This window comes from Sphaeramia orbicularis, unplaced genomic scaffold (assembly GCF_902148855.1).
Source record: "Sphaeramia orbicularis unplaced genomic scaffold, fSphaOr1.1, whole genome shotgun sequence".
Lineage (NCBI taxonomy): Eukaryota > Metazoa > Chordata > Actinopteri > Kurtiformes > Apogonidae > Sphaeramia > Sphaeramia orbicularis.
Genome location: NW_021941601.1, coordinates 95,001 through 121,710, shown reverse-complemented (window position 1 = coordinate 121,710; position 26,710 = coordinate 95,001). Strand labels below are relative to the sequence as shown.

The 26,710-nt window shown below is 43.7% G+C and overlaps 1 protein-coding gene across 1 annotated transcript in view; it reads right to left on the bottom strand.

The window, feature by feature from the left end:
- Positions 1-207: 207 nt before the first annotated feature.
- LOC115416412 (sorting nexin-14-like) overlaps positions 208-26,710 on the bottom strand; it is a 58,728-nt gene continuing 32,225 nt past the window's right edge. Inside the window, exons 17-29 of the mRNA XM_030130178.1 lie at positions 25,154-25,286; positions 24,116-24,302; positions 22,967-23,050; positions 22,777-22,877; positions 22,223-22,334; positions 20,334-20,374; positions 20,086-20,205; positions 19,055-19,178; positions 18,520-18,684; positions 16,410-16,505; positions 901-992; positions 721-777; positions 208-364 (exon numbers count right to left, since the gene is read on the bottom strand). Of these exons, the coding sequence (XP_029986038.1) occupies positions 335-364; positions 721-777; positions 901-992; positions 16,410-16,505; positions 18,520-18,684; positions 19,055-19,178; positions 20,086-20,205; positions 20,334-20,374; positions 22,223-22,334; positions 22,777-22,877; positions 22,967-23,050; positions 24,116-24,302; positions 25,154-25,286 (1,342 nt within the window). The 3' untranslated portion in view covers positions 208-334. The remainder of the gene's footprint in view (positions 365-720; positions 778-900; positions 993-16,409; positions 16,506-18,519; positions 18,685-19,054; positions 19,179-20,085; positions 20,206-20,333; positions 20,375-22,222; positions 22,335-22,776; positions 22,878-22,966; positions 23,051-24,115; positions 24,303-25,153; positions 25,287-26,710) is intronic.

Sequence of the window (26,710 nt, the reverse complement as noted above, 5' to 3'; positions counted from 1 at the left end):
CATAGTATAAGATATCACATTCCAAAAAAAAAACAAAAAAAAAAAAAATGTTTATGGTACAAATTTTAAAAAAGCAAAAACAACACAACAAAACTGTAAATCTGAAGTTTTCTCGGGTTTAAAACACATTTAACCTTTTTCTGAACCTGTTTCCTGTGTTTTTCAGGACAAAACTACTTCATGAGTCGTTGGTTGATAATAAATACATAGATTTATTTATTCATGAGTGTGTTCTTTTTTTTTTTTTTTTTCTTTATGAGTGCGTTCTTCTACAGTGGAATGTTAACGGGGGAGTATTATTGCACTTGATTGATTCGACAGTAAATGATCCGATTCACACGATCACAGGCTCCTTCAGCAGCGCCTGGAAGAAAAAAACAAACCAAAAAACAGGAATGAGTTCATTCATGTGGTTCTAGTGTGGTCCGGTTCTGGTCCATCTGGTCCGTTTCCATACAGGACTAGATCCTCTTTAATTCCATTATCTGTTTGTGTTAATCCCACTATTACAACTATAATTTCAGTTGAATTCACACATTTACATGTACTTTTACCGTCCAGTTTGAGTCCAACTAATGCAATTCTTCATTTGTTTTAAGTGTCATGTAAACAAACTGAGTAAAAACATGAACCAGTTCTGAATTCTGTATCTGAGTCCAGCTCTGAGTACATTTTACGTTTATTTATGGTCTGTTTTCTGTAGAAATGATGAATATTCACCTTGTTGAGTTCAGGAAACAGCTCCTGCACAGCGATGTCCATCAGGACGTAGGTCATCTGGAAAACAAAAACCACTGGATCAGCTGGGATCAGGGTTTAGGAACTGAAACCTGCTCCGGTATGCCGTACTTCTGCCATTAACTGTGTGTTGTGTATTTTCTGCCGTTTGTTTTTTCTCACCTGTTTGTTGAGCAGCGGCTGTTGGAGGCAGTCGAACAACAGACGGACGCCGTTGGACTTGGCCTCTTCACCGATGCACTTCCCCACAAAGTCTGAGATGAAACACAAGCAAACGACTGAAACACAAGGACAGACCTGGACTATGAACCAGACTGGGCAGACCTGGACTATGACCCCTTTAACAGATAACAGACTGGACAGACCTGGACTATGAACCAGACTGGACAGACCTGGACTATGACCCCTTTAACAGATAACAGACTGGACAGACCTGGACTATGACCCCTTTAACAGATAACAGACTGGACAGACCTGGACTATGAACCAGACTGGGCAGACCTGGACTATGACCCCTTTAACAGATAACAGACTGGACAGACCTGGACTATGAACCAGACTGGACAGACCTGGACTATGACCCCTTTAACAGATAACAGACTGGACAGACCTGGACTATGAACCAGACTGGACAGACCTGGACTATGACCCCTTTAACAGATAACAGACTGGACAGACCTGGACTATGAACCAGACTGGACAGACCTGGACTATGACCCCTTTAACAGATAACAGACTGGACAGACCTGGACTATGAACCAGACTGGGCAGACCTGGACTATGACCCCTTTAACAGATAACAGACTGGACTATGAACCAGACTGGGCAGACCTGGACTATGACCCCTTTAACAGATAACAGACTGGACAGACCTGGACTACGAACCAGACTGGGCAGACCTGGACTATGACCCCTTTAACAGATAACAGACTGGACAGACCTGGACTATGAACCAGACTGGACAGACCTGGACTATGACCCCTTTAACAGATAACAGACTGGACAGACCTGGACTATGACCCCTTTAACAGATAACAGACTGGACAGACCTGGACTATGAACCAGACTGGACAGACCTGGACTATGACCCCTTTAACAGATAACAGACTGGACAGACCTGGACTATGAACCAGACTGGGTAGACCTGGACTATGACCCCTTTAACAGATAACAGACTGGACAGACCTGGACTATGAACCAGACTGGGCAGACCTGGACTATGAACCAGACTGGACAGACCTGGACTATGACCCCTTTAACAGATAACAGACTGGACAGACCTGGACTATGAACCAGACTGGACAGACCTGGACTATGACCCCTTTAACAGATAACAGACTGGACAGACCTGGACTATGAACCAGACTGGGCAGACCTGGACTATGACCCCTTTAACAGATAACAGACTGGACAGACCTGGACTATGACCCCTTTAACAGATAACAGACTGGACAGACCTGGACTATGAACCAGACTGGGCAGACCTGGACTATGACCCCTTTAACAGATAACAGACTGGACTATGAACCAGACTGGGCAGACCTGGACTATGACCCCTTTAACAGATAACAGACTGGACAGACCTGGACTATGAACCAGACTGGACAGACCTGGACTATGACCCCTTTAACAGATAACAGACTGGACAGACCTGGACTATGAACCAGACTGGACAGACCTGGACTATGACCCCTTTAACAGATAACAGACTGGACAGACCTGGACTATGAACCAGACTGGACAGACCTGGACTATGACCCCTTTAACAGATAACAGACTGGACAGACCTGGACTATGAACCAGACTGGACAGACCTGGACTATGACCCCTTTAACAGATAACAGACTGGGCAGACCTGGACTATGACCCCTTTAACAGATAACAGACTGGACAGACCTGGACTATGAACCAGACTGGGCAGACCTGGACTATGACCCCTTTAACAGATAACAGACTGGACAGACCTGGACTATGAACCAGACTGGGCAGACCTGGACTATGACCCCTTTAACAGATAACAGACTGGACAGACCTGGACTATGAACCAGACTGGGCAGACCTGGACTATGACCCCTTTAACAGATAACAGACTGGACAGACCTGGACTATGAACCAGACTGGACAGACCTGGACTATGACCCCTTTAACAGATAACAGACTGGACAGACCTGGACTATGAACCAGACTGGACAGACCTGGACTATGACCCCTTTAACAGATAACAGACTGGACAGACCTGGACTATGACCCCTTTAACAGATAACAGACTGGACAGACCTGGACTATGAACCAGACTGGGCAGACCTGGACTATGACCCCTTTAACAGATAACAGACTGGACAGACCTGGACTATGAACCAGACTGGGCAGACCTGGACTATGACCCCTTTAACAGATAACAGACTGGACAGACCTGGACTATGAACCAGACTGGACAGACCTGGACTATGACCCCTTTAACAGATAACAGACTGGACAGACCTGGACTATGAACCAGACTGGACAGACCTGGACTATGACCCCTTTAACAGATAACAGACTGGACAGACCTGGACTATGAACCAGACTGGGCAGACCTGGACTATGACCCCTTTAACAGATAACAGACTGGACTATGAACCAGACTGGGCAGACCTGGACTATGACCCCTTTAACAGATAACAGACTGGACAGACCTGGACTACGAACCAGACTGGGCAGACCTGGACTATGACCCCTTTAACAGATAACAGACTGGACAGACCTGGACTATGAACCAGACTGGACAGACCTGGACTATGACCCCTTTAACAGATAACAGACTGGACAGACCTGGACTATGACCCCTTTAACAGATAACAGACTGGACAGACCTGGACTATGAACCAGACTGGGCAGACCTGGACTATGACCCCTTTAACAGATAACAGACTGGACAGACCTGGACTATGAACCAGACTGGACAGACCTGGACTATGACCCCTTTAACAGATAACAGACTGGACAGACCTGGACTATGAACCAGACTGGACAGACCTGGACTATGACCCCTTTAACAGATAACAGACAGGACAGACCTGGACTATGAACCAGACTGGGCAGACCTGGACTATGACCCCTTTAACAGATAACAGACTGGACAGACCTGGACTATGACCCCTTTAACAGATAACAGACTGGGCAGACCTGGACTATGAACCAGACTGGGCAGACCTGGACTATGACCCCTTTAACAGATAACAGACTGAACAGACCTGGACTATGAACCAGACTGGACATACCTGGACTATGACCCCTTTAACATATAACAGACTGGACAGACCTGGACTATGAACCAGACTGGGCAGACCTGGACTATGACCCCTTTAACAGATAACAGACTGGACAGACCTGGACTATGAACCAGACTGGACATACCTGGACTATGACCCCTTTAACAGATAACAGACTGGACAGACCTGGACTATGAACCAGACTGGGCAGACCTGGACTATGACCCCTTTAACAGATAACAGACTGGACAGACCTGGACTATGACCCCTTTAACAGATAACAGACTGACAGACCTGGACTATGAACCAGACTGGGCAGACCTGGACTATGACCCCTTTAACAGATAACAGACTGGACAGACCTGGACTATGAACCAGACTGGGCAGACCTGGACTATGACCCCTTTAACAGATAACAGACTGGACAGACCTGGACTATGACCCCTTTAACAGATAACAGACTGGACAGACCTGGACTATGAACCAGACTGGGCAGACCTGGACTATGACCCCTTTAACAGATAACAGACTGGACTATGAACCAGACTGGACATACCTGGACTATGACCCCTTTAACAGATAACAGACTGGACAGACCTGGACTATGACCCCTTTAACAGATAACAGACTGGACAGACCTGGACTATGAACCAGACTGGGCAGGCCTGGACTATGACCCCTTTAACAGATAACAGACTGGACAGACCTGGACTATGAACCAGACTGGGCAGACCTGGACTATGAACCAGACTGGACAGACCTGGACTATGACCCCTTTAACAGATAACAGACTGGACAGACCTGGACTATGAACCAGACTGGACAGACCTGGACTATGACCCCTTTAACAGATAACAGACTGGACAGACCTGGACTATGACCCCTTTAACAGATAACAGACTGGACTATGAACCAGACTGGACATACCTGGACTATGACCCCTTTAACAGATAACAGACTGGACAGACCTGGACTATGAACCAGACTGGACAGACCTGGACTATGACCCCTTTAACAGATAACAGACTGGACATACCTGGACTATGACCCCTTTAACAGATAACAGACTGGACAGACCTGGACTATGACCCCTTTAACAGATAACAGACTGGACAGACCTGGACTATGACCCCTTTAACAGATAACAGACTGGACAGACCTGGACTATGAACCAGACTGGGCAGACCTGGACTATGACCCCTTTAACAGATAACAGACTGGACTATAAACCAGACTGGGCAGACCTGGACTATGACCCCTTTAACAGATAACAGACTGGACAGACCTGGACTATGAACCAGACTGGACAGACCTGGACTATGACCCCTTTAACAGATAACAGACTGGACAGACCTGGATTATGACCCCTTTAACAGATAACAGACTGGACAGACCTGGACTATGAACCAGACTGGACAGACCTGGACTATGACCCCTTTAACAGATAACAGACTGGACAGACCTGGACTATGACCCCTTTAACAGATAACAGACTGGACAGACCTGGACTATGAACCAGACTGGGCAGACCTGGACTATGACCCCTTTAACAGATAACAGACTGGACAGACCTGGACTATGAACCAGACTGGGCAGACCTGGACTATGAACCAGACTGGACAGACCTGGACTATGACCCCTTTAACAGATAACAGACTGGACAGACCTGGACTATGAACCAGACTGGACAGACCTGGACTATGACCCCTTTAACAGATAACAGACTGGACAGACCTGGACTATGAACCAGACTGGGCAGACCTGGACTATGACCCCTTTAACAGATAACAGACTGGACAGACCTGGACTATGACCCCTTTAACAGATAACAGACTGGACAGACCTGGACTATGAACCAGACTGGGCAGACCTGGACTATGACCCCTTTAACAGATAACAGACTGGACTATGAACCAGACTGGGCAGACCTGGACTATGACCCCTTTAACAGATAACAGACTGGACAGACCTGGACTATGAACCAGACTGGACAGACCTGGACTATGACCCCTTTAACAGATAACAGACTGGACAGACCTGGACTATGAACCAGACTGGACAGACCTGGACTATGACCCCTTTAACAGATAACAGACTGGACAGACCTGGACTATGAACCAGACTGGACAGACCTGGACTATGACCCCTTTAACAGATAACAGACTGGACAGACCTGGACTATGAACCAGACTGGACAGACCTGGACTATGACCCCTTTAACAGATAACAGACTGGGCAGACCTGGACTATGACCCCTTTAACAGATAACAGACTGGACAGACCTGGACTATGAACCAGACTGGGCAGACCTGGACTATGACCCCTTTAACAGATAACAGACTGGACAGACCTGGACTATGAACCAGACTGGGCAGACCTGGACTATGACCCCTTTAACAGATAACAGACTGGACAGACCTGGACTATGAACCAGACTGGGCAGACCTGGACTATGACCCCTTTAACAGATAACAGACTGGACAGACCTGGACTATGAACCAGACTGGACAGACCTGGACTATGACCCCTTTAACAGATAACAGACTGGACAGACCTGGACTATGAACCAGACTGGACAGACCTGGACTATGACCCCTTTAACAGATAACAGACTGGACAGACCTGGACTATGACCCCTTTAACAGATAACAGACTGGACAGACCTGGACTATGACCCCTTTAACAGATAACAGACTGGACAGACCTGGACTATGAACCAGACTGGACAGACCTGGACTATGACCCCTTTAACAGATAACAGACTGGACAGACCTGGACTATGAACCAGACTGGACAGACCTGGACTATGACCCCTTTAACAGATAACAGACTGGACAGACCTGGACTATGACCCCTTTAACAGATAACAGACTGGACAGACCTGGACTATGAACCAGACTGGACAGACCTGGACTATGACCCCTTTAACAGATAACAGACTGGACAGACCTGGACTATGACCCCTTTAACAGATAACAGACTGGACAGACCTGGACTATGACCCCTTTAACAGATAACAGACTGGACAGACCTGGACTATGACCCCTTTAACAGATAACAGACTGGACAGACCTGGACTATGAACCAGACTGGACAGACCTGGACTATGACCCCTTTAACAGATAACAGACTGGACAGACCTGGACTATGAACCAGACTGGACAGACCTGGACTATGACCCCTTTAACAGATAACAGACTGGACAGACCTGGACTATGACCCCTTTAACAGATAACAGACTGGACAGACCTGGACTATGAACCAGACTGGGCAGACCTGGACTATGACCCCTTTAACAGATAACAGACTGGACAGACCTGGACTATGACCCCTTTAACAGATAACAGACTGGACAGACCTGGACTATGACCCCTTTAACAGATAACAGACTGGACAGACCTGGACTATGACCCCTTTAACAGATAACAGACTGGACAGACCTGGACTATGACCCCTTTAACAGATAACAGACTGGACAGACCTGGACTATGACCCCTTTAACAGATAACAGACTGGACAGACCTGGACTATGACCCCTTTAACAGATAACAGACTGCTCTGGCTCATTTCCACACACAAATTTTATTTATAGAGCACTTTTCACAGACAGAGTCACAAAGTGCTTTATCAATTCAAATCAGAATCAAATTAAGTTTACAGAGACCCAACAGAATCCTTCAGGGGCAAACACTTGTGATTGGTGACAGTGGCGAGGAAAAACTTCCCTTTAACGGGCAGAAACCTCGAGCAGACCCAGACTCCTGAAGGATGGACGTCTGCCTTGACCAGTTGGGGTTAAAGAGAGAGAGAGAGAGTAAAGGAGGAGAAAAGAGAGAGCGACAGAGATATAGAGAGACTGGGGGGAGGGATGACACATGGAGTACGTTATGATGAATACATAGAGTGTAATCAGTCTGTGGTGGTCCTGGGTCAGGTGGGAGACTAAAAAGCCTTTTTGAACAGGAGGGTTTTGAGGTGTTTCTTAAAGCTCTCTACAGAGTCCATGGACCGTAGGTGTAGAGGCAGATCATTCCATAGACGTGGTGCCACAGCTTTAAAAGACCTGTCACCGCGTGTGCTAAAACAGGTCCGTGGAACCATCAGCAGGTACTGTCCTGAAGACCTCAAGCTACGAGTCGAGCTGTAGGGCTGGATCAGGGAAGCAATGTATGCAGGGGCCTGGCCATGTAGGGCCCGGAAAGTTAGCACAAGAATTTTGAAATGAAGACGATATAGAACAGGAGCCAGTGGAGAGATTTAAGGATGGGAGTGATGTGGGTTCTCCTGTTTGTGCGGGTCAGGAGCCTGGCAGCAGAGTTCTGGACAAACTGTAGACGGGCCAGCTCCTTCTTGTTTAAGCATGTAAACAGGCTGTTGCAGTAGTCTAAGCGAGAAGATACGAAAGCGTGAACGATCATCTCGAGCTCATTTGTGGACACCATAGATCTGAGTTTGGAGATGTTGCGTAGGTGGAAGAAACAGTTTTTGACTAGGTGTTTGGAGTAGAATTCTAAAGACATGTCCTGGTCGAAGATGACACCCAGATTCCTCAGTTTTGTCTTTACCGAGGAACTCAGGTCTCCAAGGTGATGTTTGATCCCTGGGATTGCACTATCCGGGGCAATGATGAGGGTCTCAGTTTTGCTGGAGTTCAGCTGGAGGCTGTTCTCATTTAGCCACTGCTTCAGCTCTGACAAGCAGTTGATTAAGGAACTCAGTTTGTGGGGCTCAGAGGAGTTAAAGGAGCAGTATATCTGGATGTCATCCGCGAATAGATGATAGGAGACATCACTGTACTGTCGGATAATGTGGCCAAGTGGGAGGACATAGAGTAAGAATAGGACTGGTCCCAGGACAGAGCCTTGGGGCACACCACACAGTAGATCCGCTGAGTCAGATTGGAAGTTGTTTATTGACACAGTGAAGCTTCTGCCGGTCAGGTAAGAGGAGAACCAGTCTAGCACATGACCTGACATCCCTACCAGGTCCCTCAGTCTCTCAATCATTATGGTATGGTCCACTGTGTCAAAGGCCGAGGAGAGATCTAGCAGGACCAAGACCGTGGATTTCCCGGAGTCAGCCTCCATCAGGATGTCACTAGACACTTTTAATAGTGCGGTTTCTGTTGAGTGGCGTTGTCTAAACCCAGACTGAAAAGTGTCATAGATCTGGTGTGTCTCCAGAAAAGCTGTCAGTTGTTTAGACACTGCTTTTTCAAGGATTTTGGCCAATAGGGGGAGCTTTGAAATGGGCCTGTAGCTTTTGAAGTCTGTGGGGTCCAGTGTGGTTTTCTTTAGTTTAGGTTCTATGATGGCCTGTTTGAAGGAGCTGGGAAACAAACCAGTTGTGAGCGACAGGTTAAAAAACTTTGTGACCCATGGTCCAATAGTGTCAAAGACACCGACAAGGAGCTTATGGGGGAGGATGTCTGCAGAGTTGGAGGAGGGTTTCGTTTTGGATAAAAGTGCTGAGATGTCCTCCAGTGTCACAGGGTCGAAAGAGGACCAGGTTTGCAGAGGGGGATCAGATAGGGTCAGACGGCCAGAGGGTGGTGGGATATTGTGTTTAATATCCCTGATCTTGTCTGTGAAGAAGTTTAGGAAGTCATTGCTGTCAGCTTTACAGAGCACAGGGGCAGCAGGGACAGCAGGGGACACAATGGACTGGATTGTGTCAAAGATTACTTTGGGGTTTTTCTTGTTTGTGGCTATAAGTTTGTGGAAGTAGCTGGATCTTGCCTCCTTAATCATTTTATTTAATGAGGTTATGAGATCTTTAAGATGTAACCTGTGTACTTCCAACTGGGTTGATTTCCAAAGACGCTCAGTTTTGCGACAAGTTCTCCTTAGGTTTAAGATGTTTTCATTTATCCAGGGACAAGACCACTTACGAGTGACATTAGTTTTCACGGGAGCCACCTGGTCAAGAATAGAGCTGCAGTGTGTGGCAAAGCACTGGATAAACTCATCAACATCGGGACACTCATTAAGAAGACTAGGGTTAAACAGGGCACGGAAATCCTGGGCTGTGGACTCTGTAATGATCCTCCTCTTGGCCCTTCTAGGTGCAGGCTTGGGCTCAAGAGGCACACATAAGTCAAAAAACACACCACAATGATCACTCAAGTGGACATCCTCAACACACACATTTGTGACGTGTAAGCCCAATGAGAAAACCAGGTCCAGGGTATGTCCTTTCTTGTGGGTGGGGCCAGATACATGTTGTTTGAGGTTAAAAGTGTCAGTCATGGCTAAAAGTTCCATTGCTGGGCTGGATGAATTGTTATCGATGTGCAGATTGAAATCCCCAAGAATTAAAACCTTCTCCAGTTTTATTATTGATGTAAGGAAATCACTGAAATCGCTTAAGAAGGCACCAGCAGGGCCAGGGGGACGGTAGATTAAGAAACAGTAAAACACACTGGAGGAGCCAATCTGGATCATTTGTGACTCAAATGAGGGAAAGTCATCGGTGTTCATCCCTCTGCATATGTATTTGTCTTGGTGCACTACAGCAAGGCCACCGCCCCGGCGACAGGGGCGGGGCTGACCAACAGCAGAGCAGCCAGGAGGGCACAGTTCATTTAAATGAATGAACTCCCCATCCCTTTGCCACGTCTCCGTCAGGAATAATGCATCCAAGTTCCTGTTGGTAAAAAGCTCATTTAGGGAGAAGGATTTATTGGCAATGGAACGTGCATTTAGTAATCCAAACCGGCTAGGTGGTGGTGACATCATGGTGTTCGTGTCCGCTGTGTGTAATGGGATTTGTGTCAACCACCTACGGTGCCTTTTAGCAGAGTGGAAACCCCATACGAGACCTGGATATGACAGGAATGGGGAAGAGCAAGGCAGAGGTGTAGGCTGCTGGAGATGGGGAAGGAGAAGAGGAATTCACTGAGGTGGTTAGTTGACAGGTGGACAGTGAGGGCCTGGGAGAGGAGGAGAGATCAGTTGGGGTGTTGTTTATTCTCACTACAGATTTTATAGGAGACTCTGAACGTGGTGATATTAGATGTGACCAGCAGGGGGAGCAGGTGACTGCAGCAGAAGAGGGAGGGCATAGTCACATTGGTGTGGGTGTGGTTTTGGTCAGGACAGCGTGTTGGATGTTTTGAGCCAAGACCCTGCTGCCTAGTCTAGAGGGGTGGACACCATCGGACTTGTAGAAGGAGGGGCGGTTCCAGAACAGATTAAAGTTATCAATAAAACTGAAGCCGTTCAGAGCAGAGGCGGACTGGAGCCAGGTGTTCAGGCTGAGGAGGCGGCTGAAGCGCCCCACACCACGGGCAAAGGAGGGGAGGGGCCCGGAAATGAAAACAGCCTTCCCGGATCCTTTCAGTTTATCAAAGAGGTTTTTAAAATGAACCTTTGTCACTTCGGACTGTTGAAGAGAAGTGTCACTGAAGCCCACGTGAACTATGATCCGCGTAACGGTGGACGGCAGTGAGAGCAGCAGCTGAGGGAGTTCATGGAGGATGGAGGTGACGGTGGAACCAGGAAAACACCTGGTTATGGCGTTAAAGAAACGGACGTGACGGATGATGGAGTCCCCGAGGATAGCGGTGGTCGGAGGGAAAAGTGGTCGAGGAGACGGTGTTGAAGGTGAAGGGGTCCTGGTCTCTCTAGGTGGACATTCCACGGGTGGACCGTCGGAGTGACGGCGGACGGCCTCTCGGAGGAGGCGGCGCCGGGCAGAGGAGCGGACCGAGGAGCGGGGACCCTTGTTCGACGGCTTCACAGGAGGACCGGCTTTAGGACCGTCGCCGGTAATCAGCTCGGTGGCAGCCACGGAGTCAGCAGGAGCCGGTTCCGGGACAGAGCCAGGTGGGATGGGGGGCACACCAGCCGCGGGGGGAGGAGCCGGAGCGTCCTCCACGGACAGGACGGCGAAGCGGTTTGATGTGTTGATGGTCGGCGGTGGTGAGTCTTTGCTCGTGTTCTTTTTGCGGCCACGAATCACCACTTCAGACCAGGGTGTAGAACACGGGGGGCGAGAACAGGCAGAGGAAGGATCCCATAACACCGTATCATCACAGGAGGCTTTGGGCTTCTCTGCGCTTTTCAGGAACAGACTGGACAGTGTGGGAAGGCGGCTGGAGAAACCACAGAGCTGGGCATTTTTCTCCGCGAGTTCTGCGGAGAGGCGCAGTATTTCCTCTTTGAGATCCGCGATAGTTTGGTAAGCCTTTACCAGGGTTTTGTTTGCTTGGACGAGAGGACTATCTCCAGCTGATGAGGATGACGCCATGGTGGAAGCAGCGAGATACCGGGCAGAGCGCGGGAAGCGGTGGGTGACAACCAGAGGTAAGGATCCACTGACAATACTGACCTGTCCTGATGAAGGTTTGGGTTGATAGCGTCAAGTTAAAAAGACACGGCTAAGAGGTTGGGTTCAAGTGAGTAAGCGTTGAAAGGCAAGAAATAAGTAGTTAAAAGGCTGGATTTCTGAGAGTAGATCCGCCGGCGGTTTGACAGACGCCACGCATGCGCCACGCACACAAGAAATATTTGAGTATATACTATGGTATAAAATCCTATATATTATTGTATATTACTGTATATATTATGGTACATACTATGACATAATATCGCATGTATTATGGTATATTACTGTATATATTATGATATATTATGGTTTATAATATGATATATTTCTGTCTTGTCCTTCGAAGAGAGTGGACGTGTTTTTCTGAGCTCTGCTATCTGCTGTTTTTCCTGCCTCCCCCACTCTGCTTGGCCTTGCAGTGTCTCGTCTGACTTACTTTACTTTCAATCTCCTGCTTGTTGAGCTCCCGAACAGCAAATACGGAATTGATCAACTGGTCACTCTGCGCAATTGACACAATTTTTTCATCAAGGACGAACGGCCCCGGGGAGCCTGCCTGCCCTGATGGAACAGTTGCAGCCGGATACACCCGGGACGCTTGGGACAAGTGGAGGGTGGTCTGTCTGCTCTGTCGGTGGAGGACATCGAGGATATTTACCTATTTGGATTTATGATAGTGGGACACCTTCTGATTGGTCTTGGAATGGCCCTGATCTATCACAAAATCAGCAAGACAGCAGCATGCAAAAAGACCCCGCTGCTGTCGGTGGAAATTGAGAATAATAATAATAATAATAAACTTTATTTGTATAGCACCTTTCATACAGAAATTGTAGCCCAAAGTACTTCACATTGATTGAAAAAATACAATATTAAAATACATTAAGATTTGATTAGAAATACAATAAAATAAAAATAAATATAAAAACAGCACACATTAAAATATTTGATTATGCATAGAATTTTTGAAGTGCAAGAAGTAAGATGAAATTTGAGAGAAATACAATAAAATAAAAATAAAAATAAAAGCAGCGCACATTAAAATATTTGATTATGCATAGAATTTTTGAAGCGCAAGAAATAAAATGAAATTTGAAATACAATAAAATAAAAAATAAAAACAGAAATACAATAAAATAAAATAAAAATAAAAAAACGCACATTCCTGGTTCCTGAATTGTGACCCCATTTTTATCTCCTTTCAAAGGCTAATGAGAATAAAAATGTTTTTAATTTGGTTTTAAATATATTCAGTGAACTGGCTTCTCTAATGTCTTTTGGAATTGTATTCCATAACTTTGGTGCATAGTTAGTAAAGGCTGCGTCCCCCATTTTCTTTGTAATATTTCTGGGAGTCGCTAGTAACCCTGCGTTTGATGACCTCAGTGTTCTAGTTTGTACATAATTGATCAGTGAGTTTGCAATGTAACTTGGTCCGGTTCCATTTAGAGCTTTATACGTGAGGAGTAGTATCTTCAAATCAGTTCTGTAGGTTACCGGTAGCCAGTGCAGGGAAACCAACACTGGAGTAATGTGCTCTCTCTTCTTGGTTTTGGTTAATAACCTAGCTGCAGAGTTGTGAATCAGCTGAAGTCTGTCTGTGCTGCTTTTTGGGAGACCTGTAAGGAGTGCATTACAGTAGTCCAGTCTGCTGGAGATAAAAGCATGGACCAGTTTTTCAGCATCCTTTCCATTTATAACCGGCATTACTTTGGCTATGTTTCTGAGGTGGAAGAATGACGTGTTAGTGACTTTCTTTATGTGGGACTTAAAGTTTAAGTCTGAGTCTATAATGACTCCCAGACTTGTCACTTCTGGTTTGATCCAGGAAGTGAGTTTGCCCATCCTACTCATCAGCATTTCCCTTTTTGCTTTTGGGCCAACAAGCAGGATTTCAGTTTTTTCCTCATTCAGTTTCAGAAAGTTCCTGCACATCCACTGATTCATTGCTGTGAGGCAGTTTGTAATGGAATGGATGGCTGTCATGTCATTGGGTTCTGCGGAGATATATATTTGTGTGTCGTCTGCGTAGCTATGGAAGCTAACGTTATGTTTTCTGATGATATCTCCAAGTGGTAGCATATATAAGGAGAACAGTAGTGGACCCAGGCAGCTCCCTTGTGGAACCCCATAGCATGTATCATGTGTGTTTGACACGTGATCTCCAAGCCTGACGTAGTACTGTCTTCCCTTAATATACGTTTTGAACCACTGTAGTACACTGTCAGAGAAACCTACGAGCTTTTCCAGCCGATTAATCAGGATGTCATGATCAATTGTATCAAATGCAGCACTTAGGTCAAGGAGGACCAGGATTGAGACCTTGTTGGCATCAGAGTTGAGCCTGAGGTCACTGATTATTTTGGTGAGGGCGGTCTCAGTGCTATGACCAGCCCTGAAGCCTGATTGGAATTCCTTTAGGATGTTATTCTCTTTGAGATAGTGATTTATTTGAGCAGAGACTATCTTTTCCAGTACTTTGCCTATGAACGGGAGATTAGATATAGGACGAAAACTGGTCATAGCGTGCGAGAAGCACTTCGAAGCAGTGAGTGATAATGTGAAGGAATTACAACGGGTGGTGATGCAGTCAGGGACCTTACTGGTCGAAGATGCTGTGGAATGCTGAGGCCAGGTATAACAAAATGAAGTTATACTAAATTAATGCAGAAATCCAGTTTCCCCCCATGGCCTAAATTGTTTCTCCCCTGAGAGCTGAGGAAGCAGCAGGTGCTTCTCAAATCTACTCCCCCTGCAGTCAAAACATCTTCCATGGCCAGGACAACAGTAGGGCTGGACTGATAAGAAGTGAACTGAAAAGGACAGAATGACCTACTGGAGTCTCTTTATCTTCGCACACACATTCCACAATTATTACACAGTTCAAGCATCTCCCCTACCCCCATTGTTTTTTCACGTCTGCTGTCTGCCTAATGTTCACGCTGTCCCCCAATTCCCTTCAAATCCATGAAAAAATTCCAGCATGTGTCCACGTGTACTGTGTGAAAACTGTAGGACGTCTTATATTTGTGCTTTGCATTATCTTCTGTTCTTCACTGCAATTTTCGAAGAAAAGGGCTTGTGGCAGCGCTCTAGTAGGAGCAGCAGCCCGATGTCCCTGATCATCAAACTCAATTTCGTTTGATGTACTTGGCATATTTTGGTATATTATGGTTTATTTTGGTATGGTATGGTATATGATAAGGTATATATTATGGTATATGTTGGTATATAATGGTATTTATTATGATATATTATGATATATAGCATTGTATATAATGGTACATATTATGGAATTCTTTGGTATATAGTATGGTATACATTATGGTATAATATGCTATATAGTATACAGTATGGCATATATTATAGTATATATTAGAGTATATAGTATAGTATATTATGGTATATAGTATGGTATATATTGGAGTATATTATGATATACATCATGATATATGGTACAGTATAGTATATATTAGAGTACATAGCATGGTATATCTTAGAGTATATTATGGGGTGTATTATGGTATTTATGCAATATGGTATATTATGGTATATAATGGTATGTACTATGGTATATAATGGTAAATACTATGGCATACATCGGTATATACTATGGTATGCAATAGTATGTACTATGGTATATAATGGTGTATACTATGGTATTAAATGGTATGTACTATGGTATAAAGTGGTATGTACTATGGTATATAGTGGTACATATTATGGTATATACTGGTATATACTATGGTATATATAATGGTATGTACTATGGTATGCAATAGTGTATACTATGGTATATAATGGTATATATTATGGTATATAATGGTATGTACTATGGTATAAAATGGTATGTACTATGGCATATAGTGGTATATATTATGGTATATACTGGTATATACTATGGTATATATAATGGTATGTACTATGGTATATAATGGTATATACATTGGTATCTAATGGTATATACTATAGTATCTAATGGTATACACTATGGTATATAATGGTAAATACTATGGTATATAGTGGTATATACTATGGTATTTAATGGTATATATGATGGTATATATGGTGCTGTATTATCTGAACAGTGACCTGGCAGGTACTTCATCATCTCCTCAAACGTCTGCTTGGCTCTGATCTGTTTGTCCTCTGGACTTCGTTCTTCAGCGTTTTCACAGAACACAGCGTCTGCAAAAAAAAAAAAAAAAACACAACATGTTCCAGTTTTTAACCATCTTCTGTCACTTCAGCTAAAACACTTTCATCCTCAACACTGAAAAACTTTGTAAATAAAGTCTCATAAAGCGGCGCCGTGGTGGCGGCTGTAGCGATCACTGGTAAACAAACAGACGGATGTGGACGGTGTGTTGGACAGTGTGTTGGTGTGTTGGACAGTGTGTTGGTCAGTGTGTTGGACAGTGTGTTGGTGTGTTGGTCAGTGTGTTGGACGGTGTGTTGGTCAGTGTGTTGGACAGTGTGTTGGTGTGTTGGTCAGTGTGTTGGACGGTGTGTTGGTCAGTGTGTTGGACAGTGTACTGGTCAGTGTGTTGGTCAGTGTGTTGGTCAGTGTGTTGGACAGTGTGTTGTGTGTTGGTCAGTGTGTTGGATGGTGTGTTGGACAGTGTGTTGGTCAGTGTGCTGGACAGTGTGTTGGTCAGTGTGTTGGATGGTGTGTTGGACAGTGTGTTGGTCAGTGTGTTGGACATTGTTGGTCAGTGTGTTGGTCGGTGTGTTGGACGGTGTGTTGGTCAGTGTGTTGGACGGTGTGTTGGACAGTGTGTTGGTCAGTGTGTTGGACAGTGTGTTGGTCAGTGTGTTGGACAGTGTGTTGGACAGTGTGTTGGTGTGTTGGTCAGTGTGTTGGACGGTGTGTTGGACGGTGTGTTGAACAGTGTGTTGGACAGTGTGTTGGTGTGTTGGTCGGTGTGTTGGACGGTGTGTTGGTCAGTGTGTTGGACAGTGTGTTGGTCAGTGTGTTGGACAGTGTGTTGGTGTGTTGGTCAGTGTGTTGGATGGTGTGTTGGACAGTGTGTTATTCAGTGTGCTGGACAGTGTGTGGGTCAGTGTGTTGGTCAGTGTGTTGGACAGTGTGTTGGTCAGTGTGTTGGATGGTGTGTTGGACAGTGTGTTGGTCAGTGTGTTGGACAGTGTTGGTCAGTGTGTTGGACGGTGTGTTGGTCAGTGTGTTGGACGGTGTGTTGGACGGTGTGTTGGACGGTGTGTTGGTCAGTGTGTTGGACAGTGTGTTGGACAGTGTGTTGGTGTGTTGGTCAGTGTGTTGGATGGTGTGTTGGACAGTGTGTTATTCAGTGTGCTGGACAGTGTGTGGGTCAGTGTGTTGGTCAGTGTGTTGGACAGTGTGTTGGTCAGTGTGTTGGATGGTGTGTTGGACAGTGTGTTGGACAGTGTTGGTCAGTGTGTTGGACGGTGTGTTGGACGGTGTGTTGGTCAGTGTGTTGGACGGTGTGTTGGACAGTGTGTTGGACAGTGTGTTGGTGTGTTGGTCAGTGTGTTGGACAGTGTGTTGGACAGTATGTTGGTGTGTTGGTCAGTGTGTTGGTCAGTGTGTTGGACAGTGTGTTGGACAGTGTGTTGGTCAGTGTGTTGGACGGTGTGTTGGTCAGTGTGTTGGACAGTGTGTTGGTGTGTTGGTCAGTGTGTTGGACAGTGTGTTGGACGGTGTGTTGGTGTGTTGGTCAGTGTGTTGGACGGTGTGTTGGTCAGTGTGTTGGATGGTGTGTTGGTCAGTGTGTTGGACAGTGTGTTGGACAGTGTGTTGGTCAGTGTGTTGGACGGTGTGTTGGTCAGTGTGTTGGACAGTGTGTTGGACAGTGTGTTGGTCAGTGTGTTGGACGGTGTGTTGGTCAGTGTGTTGGACGGTGTGTTGGTCAGTGTGTTGGACGGTGTGTTGGTCAGTGTGTTGGTCAGTGTGTTGGACGGTGTGTTGGTCAGTGTGTTGGACAGTGTGTTGGACGGTGTGTTGGTCAGTGTGTTGGACAGTGTGTTGGACAGTGTGTTGGTCAGTGTGTTGGACGGTGTGTTGGTCAGTGTGTTGGACAGTGTGTTGGACAGTGTGTTGGACAGTGTGTTGGTCAGTGTGTTGGACAGTGTGTTGGACAGTGTGTTGGACAGTGTGTTGGACGGTGTGTTGGTCAGTGTGTTGGACGGTGTGTTGGTCAGTGTGTTGGACAGTGTGTTGGACCTCTCAGCTGTGTGATGAGTGACACCAGTCGGTGCTCCTGCAGGTTCTGCTCCAGTTTCCTGGTCATGTACTGGTCCATGTAGGCCTCAAACGTGCTCTTGAACAGGATTCTGCCAGCGGCCAGGAAGTGGTGCATGAAGTCCGGCATGCGGAACACAACACGACCTGATGACAACGCATTCAAAAAAGAAAACAAACAGTGAGTCCACGGGGGGAAAGGAAGGACTAGGACTTTGATTCTTCATTCATTCATTTTCTGAACCTGCTTTCTCCTCACTAGGGTCACGCGGGTCTCTTGGAGCCTATCCCAGCTAATTATGGGCGAAGGTGGGTTCACCCTGGACATTTCGCCAGTTCATCGCAGGACTGACAATTTATTTATTTATTCTTTTCACCCATAAATTATTGAGTAAAACTGTTGGTGTTTATTCTCATGAGGAGCTTCTGTGTAAAAAGTGAACTGAAAACCAAAAAAAAACTGATTGACCATCATAAAAAACAGAATCCTGACTGAAGCTGAATCAGTGTTTCTTACCCACATACACCATGTAGTCGTACATTCCATCCACTGAAACCATCTCCATGAAATAATTGTGGTTTTGCTTCCTGTCTGAATTTTCCGACAGGTTGGCGTTGTTCTTGAACAGGTCATTAAACAGCTGAAAGACGAAGAAAAAAAAAAGACATTTAACTGGTTTGAATCTGAACTGAATCTGTCATGAATGAACCTGGAAACACCCACATATACGTACGTCTGTGAGGGTTTTCTCTACATTTACCCTTTAATTAATGATTTATCAGCATTCATTTTAATATTATCATCTGTATTTTACATTTTTTTCAGTGTAAATTCTGCATTTTCTTATATTCAATTCACTGCTCATGTAGATGTTCATTAAAACTCAGAGTAAATTCAAAGGTTAAAATATAAAAACTGAGAAAAGTGAAGGAAAGTGACTTTTTCAGTTAAAATCTATCATTAACTGAACATAGAAACAAATATGTACATCCACCTTCAGAAGGAAAAAGTCCACATTATAAAAGTGGTTTTTATTTTAATACTGAGGTAGCCCTTAGAAAGAAAGGACAGAAGAAAGAAGGAATGGAAGGAAGGAATGGAAGGAAGGAAAGGAAGGAGGAAAGAAGGAAGGAAGGAGCAAAGAAGGAAAGGAAGGAGAAAAGAAGGAAGGAGGAAAGAAGGAAAGGAAGGAGAGAAGAAGGAAGGAGGAAATAGTAAATAGTTTTAGTTTCCACAGATACAGTTTATTTTCATCCTAAATGTTGGGTTTTTCTTTTTCCTGTCATGTTGTTTTCACCTTAAAATGGACTAAAAGTGTTTTTTTGGGCCTCGTCTCATACAATTAAGGGACAACTAAGGGGGTTTTAGGGCTTCGGCGTCACAGTAACTGGTCCTGGTTGTCATGGTTACCTTCTTTTTTTCATTTTCCTGTAATGTTGTTTGTCTTTTGGACTAAAGTGTTTTTTGGGCCTCGTCTCATACATTTAAGGGACAGACTAAGGGGGTTTTAAGGGTTCAGTGTTCCAGTATGTGGCCGTCATGGTTACCTTCTTGTTGTTTTCGGCCGTGGGGCTGAGGATGGTCAGCTCCGGGCGGCTGGGTTTGGGTTTGGGCGACTCACAGGAGTTGAAGAAGGACTGGATGAACGGGTCCAGGTTCTGTCCTTTCTGTGGAACACCAGCACAAACTGACGAAAATAAAAAAAAAAACAAGACGAACGACGACGACGACGAGACGAACCACGACCGAACACCTGGAAGAAAAGACTGATGTACGGATTCATGTATGCACTCACCTCTTTGATCAGTTTTCCTGGAACAGACTTGAATATTTTACCTGTACAAAAAACAATACAAAATTAAACACAAAAACTCAAATCAGTGGAGTTTAGAAGCAGCCGGCCTGGTCACTGTTATTGATGATCATTTTAGGATGTTATTATTATTATTATGACTTTTTTCTAGTATTTGATTTTCTCTGGTTTGTGAGTTTGATGCTTCGTGTACAGCAGGGTTCTCAAACTCATGTTCTTTCAGGGACCACGTTCAGCTCGATTTGATCTGCAGTGGGTCGGACCAGTAAAATAATAATAACCTATAAATAAAGACAACTTGAAATTTTTGTCTTTGTTTTACAGCGCAAAAAAACCCATTAAATTATGAAAATACTTACTTTTATAAGCTCTCCAAACAAAAAAGATGCGATTAACCTGAAAAAACTGAAATTTCTCAAGAAAACTAAGTGCAATTTTAATAACAATCTTCTTCCTCCACTTCTCATTAGTCCATGTGCATTCTGGATCAGATCTCCAAAGACACTAAACCAGGGGTCTCAAACTCAGATCCTCGAGGGCCGGTATCCTGCATGTTTTAGATGTTTCCCTCTTCCAGCACACCTGACGGTCGTTATCAGGCTTCTGCAGAGCTTGATGGTAGGCTTATCATTTGAATCAGGTGTGTTGGAAGAGGGATACATCTAAAACATGTAGGATAGTGGCCCTCGAGGACCGGAGTTTGAGACCCCTGCACTAAACACTGAGGAACAGGAAGAAAAGAGTTCAAACTGGACTGAATTTAATACAGACATTTCAGGTTGATCACATCTGTTCAGGTTATTCACATTTTATTGTTACAGAATGGTTTGTAAATGTAAATATGTTCATAATTTAATGTTACTTTTTGCAGTAAATCAAAGACAAAAATTTGAAATTGTTATTATTTATAGACATGCATCTGAATTTTTTTTATTCTAAATTCATGAACATAGTTAAATTGAGAGACATAATCCAGATACTTGTTTCAGTGCAAAAAAAAATCCAGATACTTAATTTCAGTGCAAAAAAAAAAAATCCAGATACTTAATTTCAGTGCAAAAAAAAAAAAAAAAATCAGGTACTTGAAATTCAGTGGTTTTTATAATTCAAAATCTGATGAGACAGATTGACTTCCATACACAGGTGTCTCTTAAAGCCACAGAACCTGTTTCTGTTTTACCTATATTACAAATACATTACATTACAAATGGGTTCAGCGAAGGAGCAAAACAATGCATGTTTTACACTGACATCTCCACATTCAGGGTTGAACTGTGACACAAATTTAGCTGTAAGTTCAGGAGTTATGAAATATCTAATTATATTTTCCAGCAGTGTTCCCTCCATGTTCTTGAAGAAGTGTTTGACTGTTTAGTTCTCCAGAGAATGACCCATTCCTCCACTGAGACACACATTCCTAGTTCTTTTTCCCATTTCTTATTTTTTTTGTTCAAAGTGGGGGTTTTTTTACATACTGAGTCATCCAGAATAGCATAATACAGTTGTTGTTGTTTTTTTTATACCCAAACTCATGAACATTCCCACCCGGTTGCATCATAAAAAAGATGATAATTGACAATAATTCTTTTTCCCATTTCTGTTTCACGTCTCAAGTGTTCCAACCTCTGTTCCCCACAAAACGTTTGTTAAGAAAAGATCTTATTTTGTTGCAGATCTTCCTGGTTCATCGACTGTTTAGTTCGGTTGCGTCATATTTTCATCCTTTTCAATGACATTAACACTCAGACCAGTGTTGATTTCACACTCACAGGAACCAGCTGCCTTTGTTTTTACAGGAATTATGCATAAAAACACACATATTGCCACATATTGCAGTGACATGAGTGGGTCCTACGGCTCTGATTTCATACCCAGGTTGACATCAGGCAGCATCTTATCCAGAAACTGAGACTCCATACTGTGAGGAGACAGGAAGTCGGCCAGAAGCTGGCTGTTACTGAGCTCCGGGTGCTGAAGGAGTCTCTGCACATGGAGGGAAAATGCAAAAAAAAAAAAAACCCAGAAGACCAATAAAAAACACATAAGATGAATTAAAAAAACACATAAAATGAATAAAAAAAAAACATATAAGAGGAATTAAAAACACATAGGAGGAATGAAAAACACATAAGAGGAATTAAAAACACAAAAAATGAATAAAAAACACCTAAGAGGAATCAAAAACACATACAAGATGAATTAAAAAAACACTTATAAGGGAAATTAAAAAACACATAAGAGGAATTAAAAAACTTAAGAGGAATAAAAAACCTACGTGTTTCACACAAATGTGTCCCATTATAAACCAATGGGGATTTGTAAAACTTCAAAAATTCATGTAAAAATTCAAAAATCAACATTTCCCTTTTCTTTGAGTTCAGTTCTTCTGTCTCTAAACAAACCCCCTGCTGTGACCATTTCATACCTGTAAATATTCTCCAAATTCTTCCCTTTTTGATTCGAGGAACTCGTAGTTCTTTGGTCCAATGATTCTTTTGGATGGAAGTTGCGCATCGGCAAACGTACCTGAAAGAAACGAAACATTAACAACAGACGAACCTCAACCATGGAATGAAAAAACACAGGAAAGGCCATAAAGGTTTAGAGAACGTTACCGTGAAACTCAGTGAGTTTGGATTCTAAGACGTAAAACTCCAGGTATCGTCTGTAGACCGACCAGCTCTCAGTTTCATGACCGACTGAAACGGCAGAGAAAAAAAAACACATGAAGCATCAAAAACAATCATCTAAATGTCACTGAAAGATCATCTAAACGTCATCTAAATGTCACCTAAACATCATCTAAATGTCACCTAAACATCATCTAAACATCATATAAACATCATCTAAATGCCATCTAAATGTCATCTAACTGTCACCTAAACATCATATAAACATCATCTAAATGTCATCTAAACGTCATCTAAATGTCACCTAAACATCATATAAACATCATCTAAATGTCATCTAAACGTCATCTAAATGTCACCTAAACATCATCTAAACGTTATCTAAATGTCATATAAACATCATCTAAACGTCATCTAAATGTCATCTAAATGTCACTTAAACATCATCTAAATGTCACCTAAACATCATCTAAACGTTATCTAAACGTCATATAAACATCATCTAAACGTCATCTAAATGTCATCTAAATGTCACTTAAACATCATCTAAATGTCACCTAAACATCACCTAAACGTCATCTAAACATCATCTAAATGTCACCTAAACATCATCTAAACGTCATCTAAACATCATCTAAATGTATCTAAACATCATCAAAATGTCATCTAAACATCATCAAAATGTCACCTAAACATTATCTAAATATCAACTAAACATCATCTAAACGTCATCTAAACGTCATTAAAACATCATCTAAATATCATCTAAACATATCTAAACATCATCAAAATGTCATCTAAACATCATCCAAATGTCACCTAAACATCATCTAAATATCAACTAAACATCATCTAAACGTCATTAAAACATCATCTTAATATCATCTAAACGTCATCTAAACATGGTCTAAACATCACCTAAACATCGTCTCAATGTTGTCTAAATGTTACGAAAACATTATCTAAACATCATCTAAATGTACGTGCTACTTTTTGCGTAATTTGATGATACTTCTGTGTATTTCTTTGGTTAATTTACTTTTTTATTAATTTCCTCATTTCGTTGACTCTTTGGTTAAATCTGATAAAGGCTTGTCAAGGCACCCTCTAAGCCCCGCCTCCGCGTCCACTCACCCTCCTTCCTGTCATTGCGCTCCACGTCGATGCAGAAGACAGGGACCTTCTCCTTCCTCACCTCGTCTTCGTAGGTGTCGATGTATGGGATGGAGACGCTCCAAGCCGACAGGTTCCTCAGAGTTCCCAGAGCGCTGACCGGCTCGGGGGCGGGGTCATCCTCCAGCACCACGGTGGCCTCCTCCACCTGGATGGAAACGACGAATGGGGGGACAGACGTCATCCACACTGTTCTAAGGGTTATTAGTTTAACAGTCAGCTGAAGTAGAGTTAACCAGGTCTAAACATTTACAGAGATGAATCAATTAGTTATGAACTCCAGAGTAAAGTTATCAGAGTAACATCATGTCATTTACATATTAAAGGTGTTAAGGTCTGCATCTATGTTCACCTGGATAGATAGATAGATAGATAGATAGATAGATAGATAGATAGATAGATAGATAGATAGATAGATAGATAGATAGATAGATAGATAGATAGATAGATAGATAGATGCTGGTAGGGTGGATGTTGGTTGGATGATGATAACTGAATGGACGTTAACTGGATGGATGATAGGTGGATGGATGGATGGATGGATGTTGGTTGGATGGATGGTTGGATGTTGGTTGGATGGATGGTTGGATGGATGGTTGAATGTTGGTTGGATGGATGGTTGGATGCTGTTTAGTTACCGCCGCCAAGGAGGTTATGTTTTTGCCAGGGTTTGTTTGTTTGTTTGTTTGTCTGTCCGTTAGTGTGCAACATAACTCAAAAAGTTATGGACAGATTTTGATGAAATTTTCAGGGTTTGTTGGAAATGGGATAAGGAAGAAATGATTAAATTTTGGTGGTGATCGGGGGTGGGGGGGCCCACGGGGGGGGCCACTGATCAGCCTTGGCGGAGGTCTGCGCTCTCCGAGTGCTTTTCTAGTTGGATGTTGATATCAGATGCAGTAGCTGTTCACTGTCCACTAAACTCCTGTTGTGAATCTGATGTGGTTTCAGTGAATTTGAACCTGTCCCTCTGTACCCTCCGCTGGCCCCACCCCTCACCGTGTCGTCGTCCAGGTCGTTCATGGTGCTGGGGGGCAGGACGGCTCCCTCCATGGTCGTACTCTTGAACACGCCTTTGATTCTGCTGCCGATTCGGCTGATTCCAAACGACTCCCCTCGCTTCGACGTGTTCCTGGGTCCAACAGAAAACAGAAAACATACCTTCTGTTAAAGCTCTGCCTTTTCGCAAACACCGTTCACATCAGTCCCACCTTTAATTATTTACTTGTTCTTCTCATTTTTGTCTTTCAAGAAAATTTTGTTATATATATTTTATGCTGTGTGCATTTTCCTCTTGTTGAGTTTTCTCTATATTTTCTGTCATAAATATAACTATGGCTCCATTCACAGCAGGTCTTCATGCACAATTCAGATTTTTGGGTGAAATCCAATGTTTTTTATGTGTTGGTTCATATTCCACATTTAATGCGACTTCTATCAGTTTTGAGTCTGAACTGAATGTGACCCTGAAGTGACCCACATGCACTAAAGAGATCCTGAAGTGACCCACATGCACTAAAGAGGTCCTGAAGGGACCCACATGGACTAAAGAGGTCCGCCGGGCGCCTAGAGCTAACTCCAACAGGAAGTCGGCAAATTGCCTTTCCAAGTAAAACCCTGAACTTAAAACTAGTATGAGCCAGTTTGTCATATTGGATTCTAAATAGCACCAAAAGATAGAGTGAACCCTTCTGAATAAACTGTCTTCGCAAATTTCAAATTAATGTCTCAGTTATTTTTTTACAAGTTCGGAAAAATGCGATGTTTGGGACTAATTTTTCAATTCCAACTTTTCCCCTCATGTTATATATCCACACGTTCAGAAAATTCACCCCAACTCTCCCATGCAAAAATTTTTGAGATAGGATGTACAGTTATGGATTTATAAGAAATTGTTTGTTTTTATGCTTTTTTTTGTTTTAAACTGCCATTTGACCCCCTCAACATGCTCAAAAACTCACCAAACTTGGCTCATATGTCATGTCTGGTGAATACTTTCATACAATATCCAAATTAACCCCTTAGGTGCCAAAATGGACTCTGTAGCGCCACCTACGCATACAAAATTGGCCCTAGTGGCCAGTAGAAATGTCGTACAGACATGAAACCAACGCCAAAATGTTGGTCTCATCGAGCCCGAAAAATCATACACTCACACTCATGAGCTAAATCCAACAGGAAGTTGGCAATCTGCCTCTGACTGTATTCTAACAGCCCAAAAATATAAGATAAATGCTCTTTTCCACCATCACTGCTTATTCAGTTTAATCTCTTATTACAAATATGATATATTAATCCACAAAGGAGACTTTCTGTTCTCCTCTAGTCCAAGAATTTTTGAGATACGATGTACGGTTAGAAATTAAACGCTGTTTGTTTCAAAGAATAGCTGTCTCCCTCTTTGAGAGTTTACAAGGTGACAACCCTCCAAATTCTTCGCATTCCAATGCCTGAAAGCTGATTGGCTGAATCTTTTCCTGTGGAATGCATACAGTGAAACCACCAGGTGGTGCTGTAAGACCATGAACAGACAGTCAGATTCCTAGTGTGACTGAA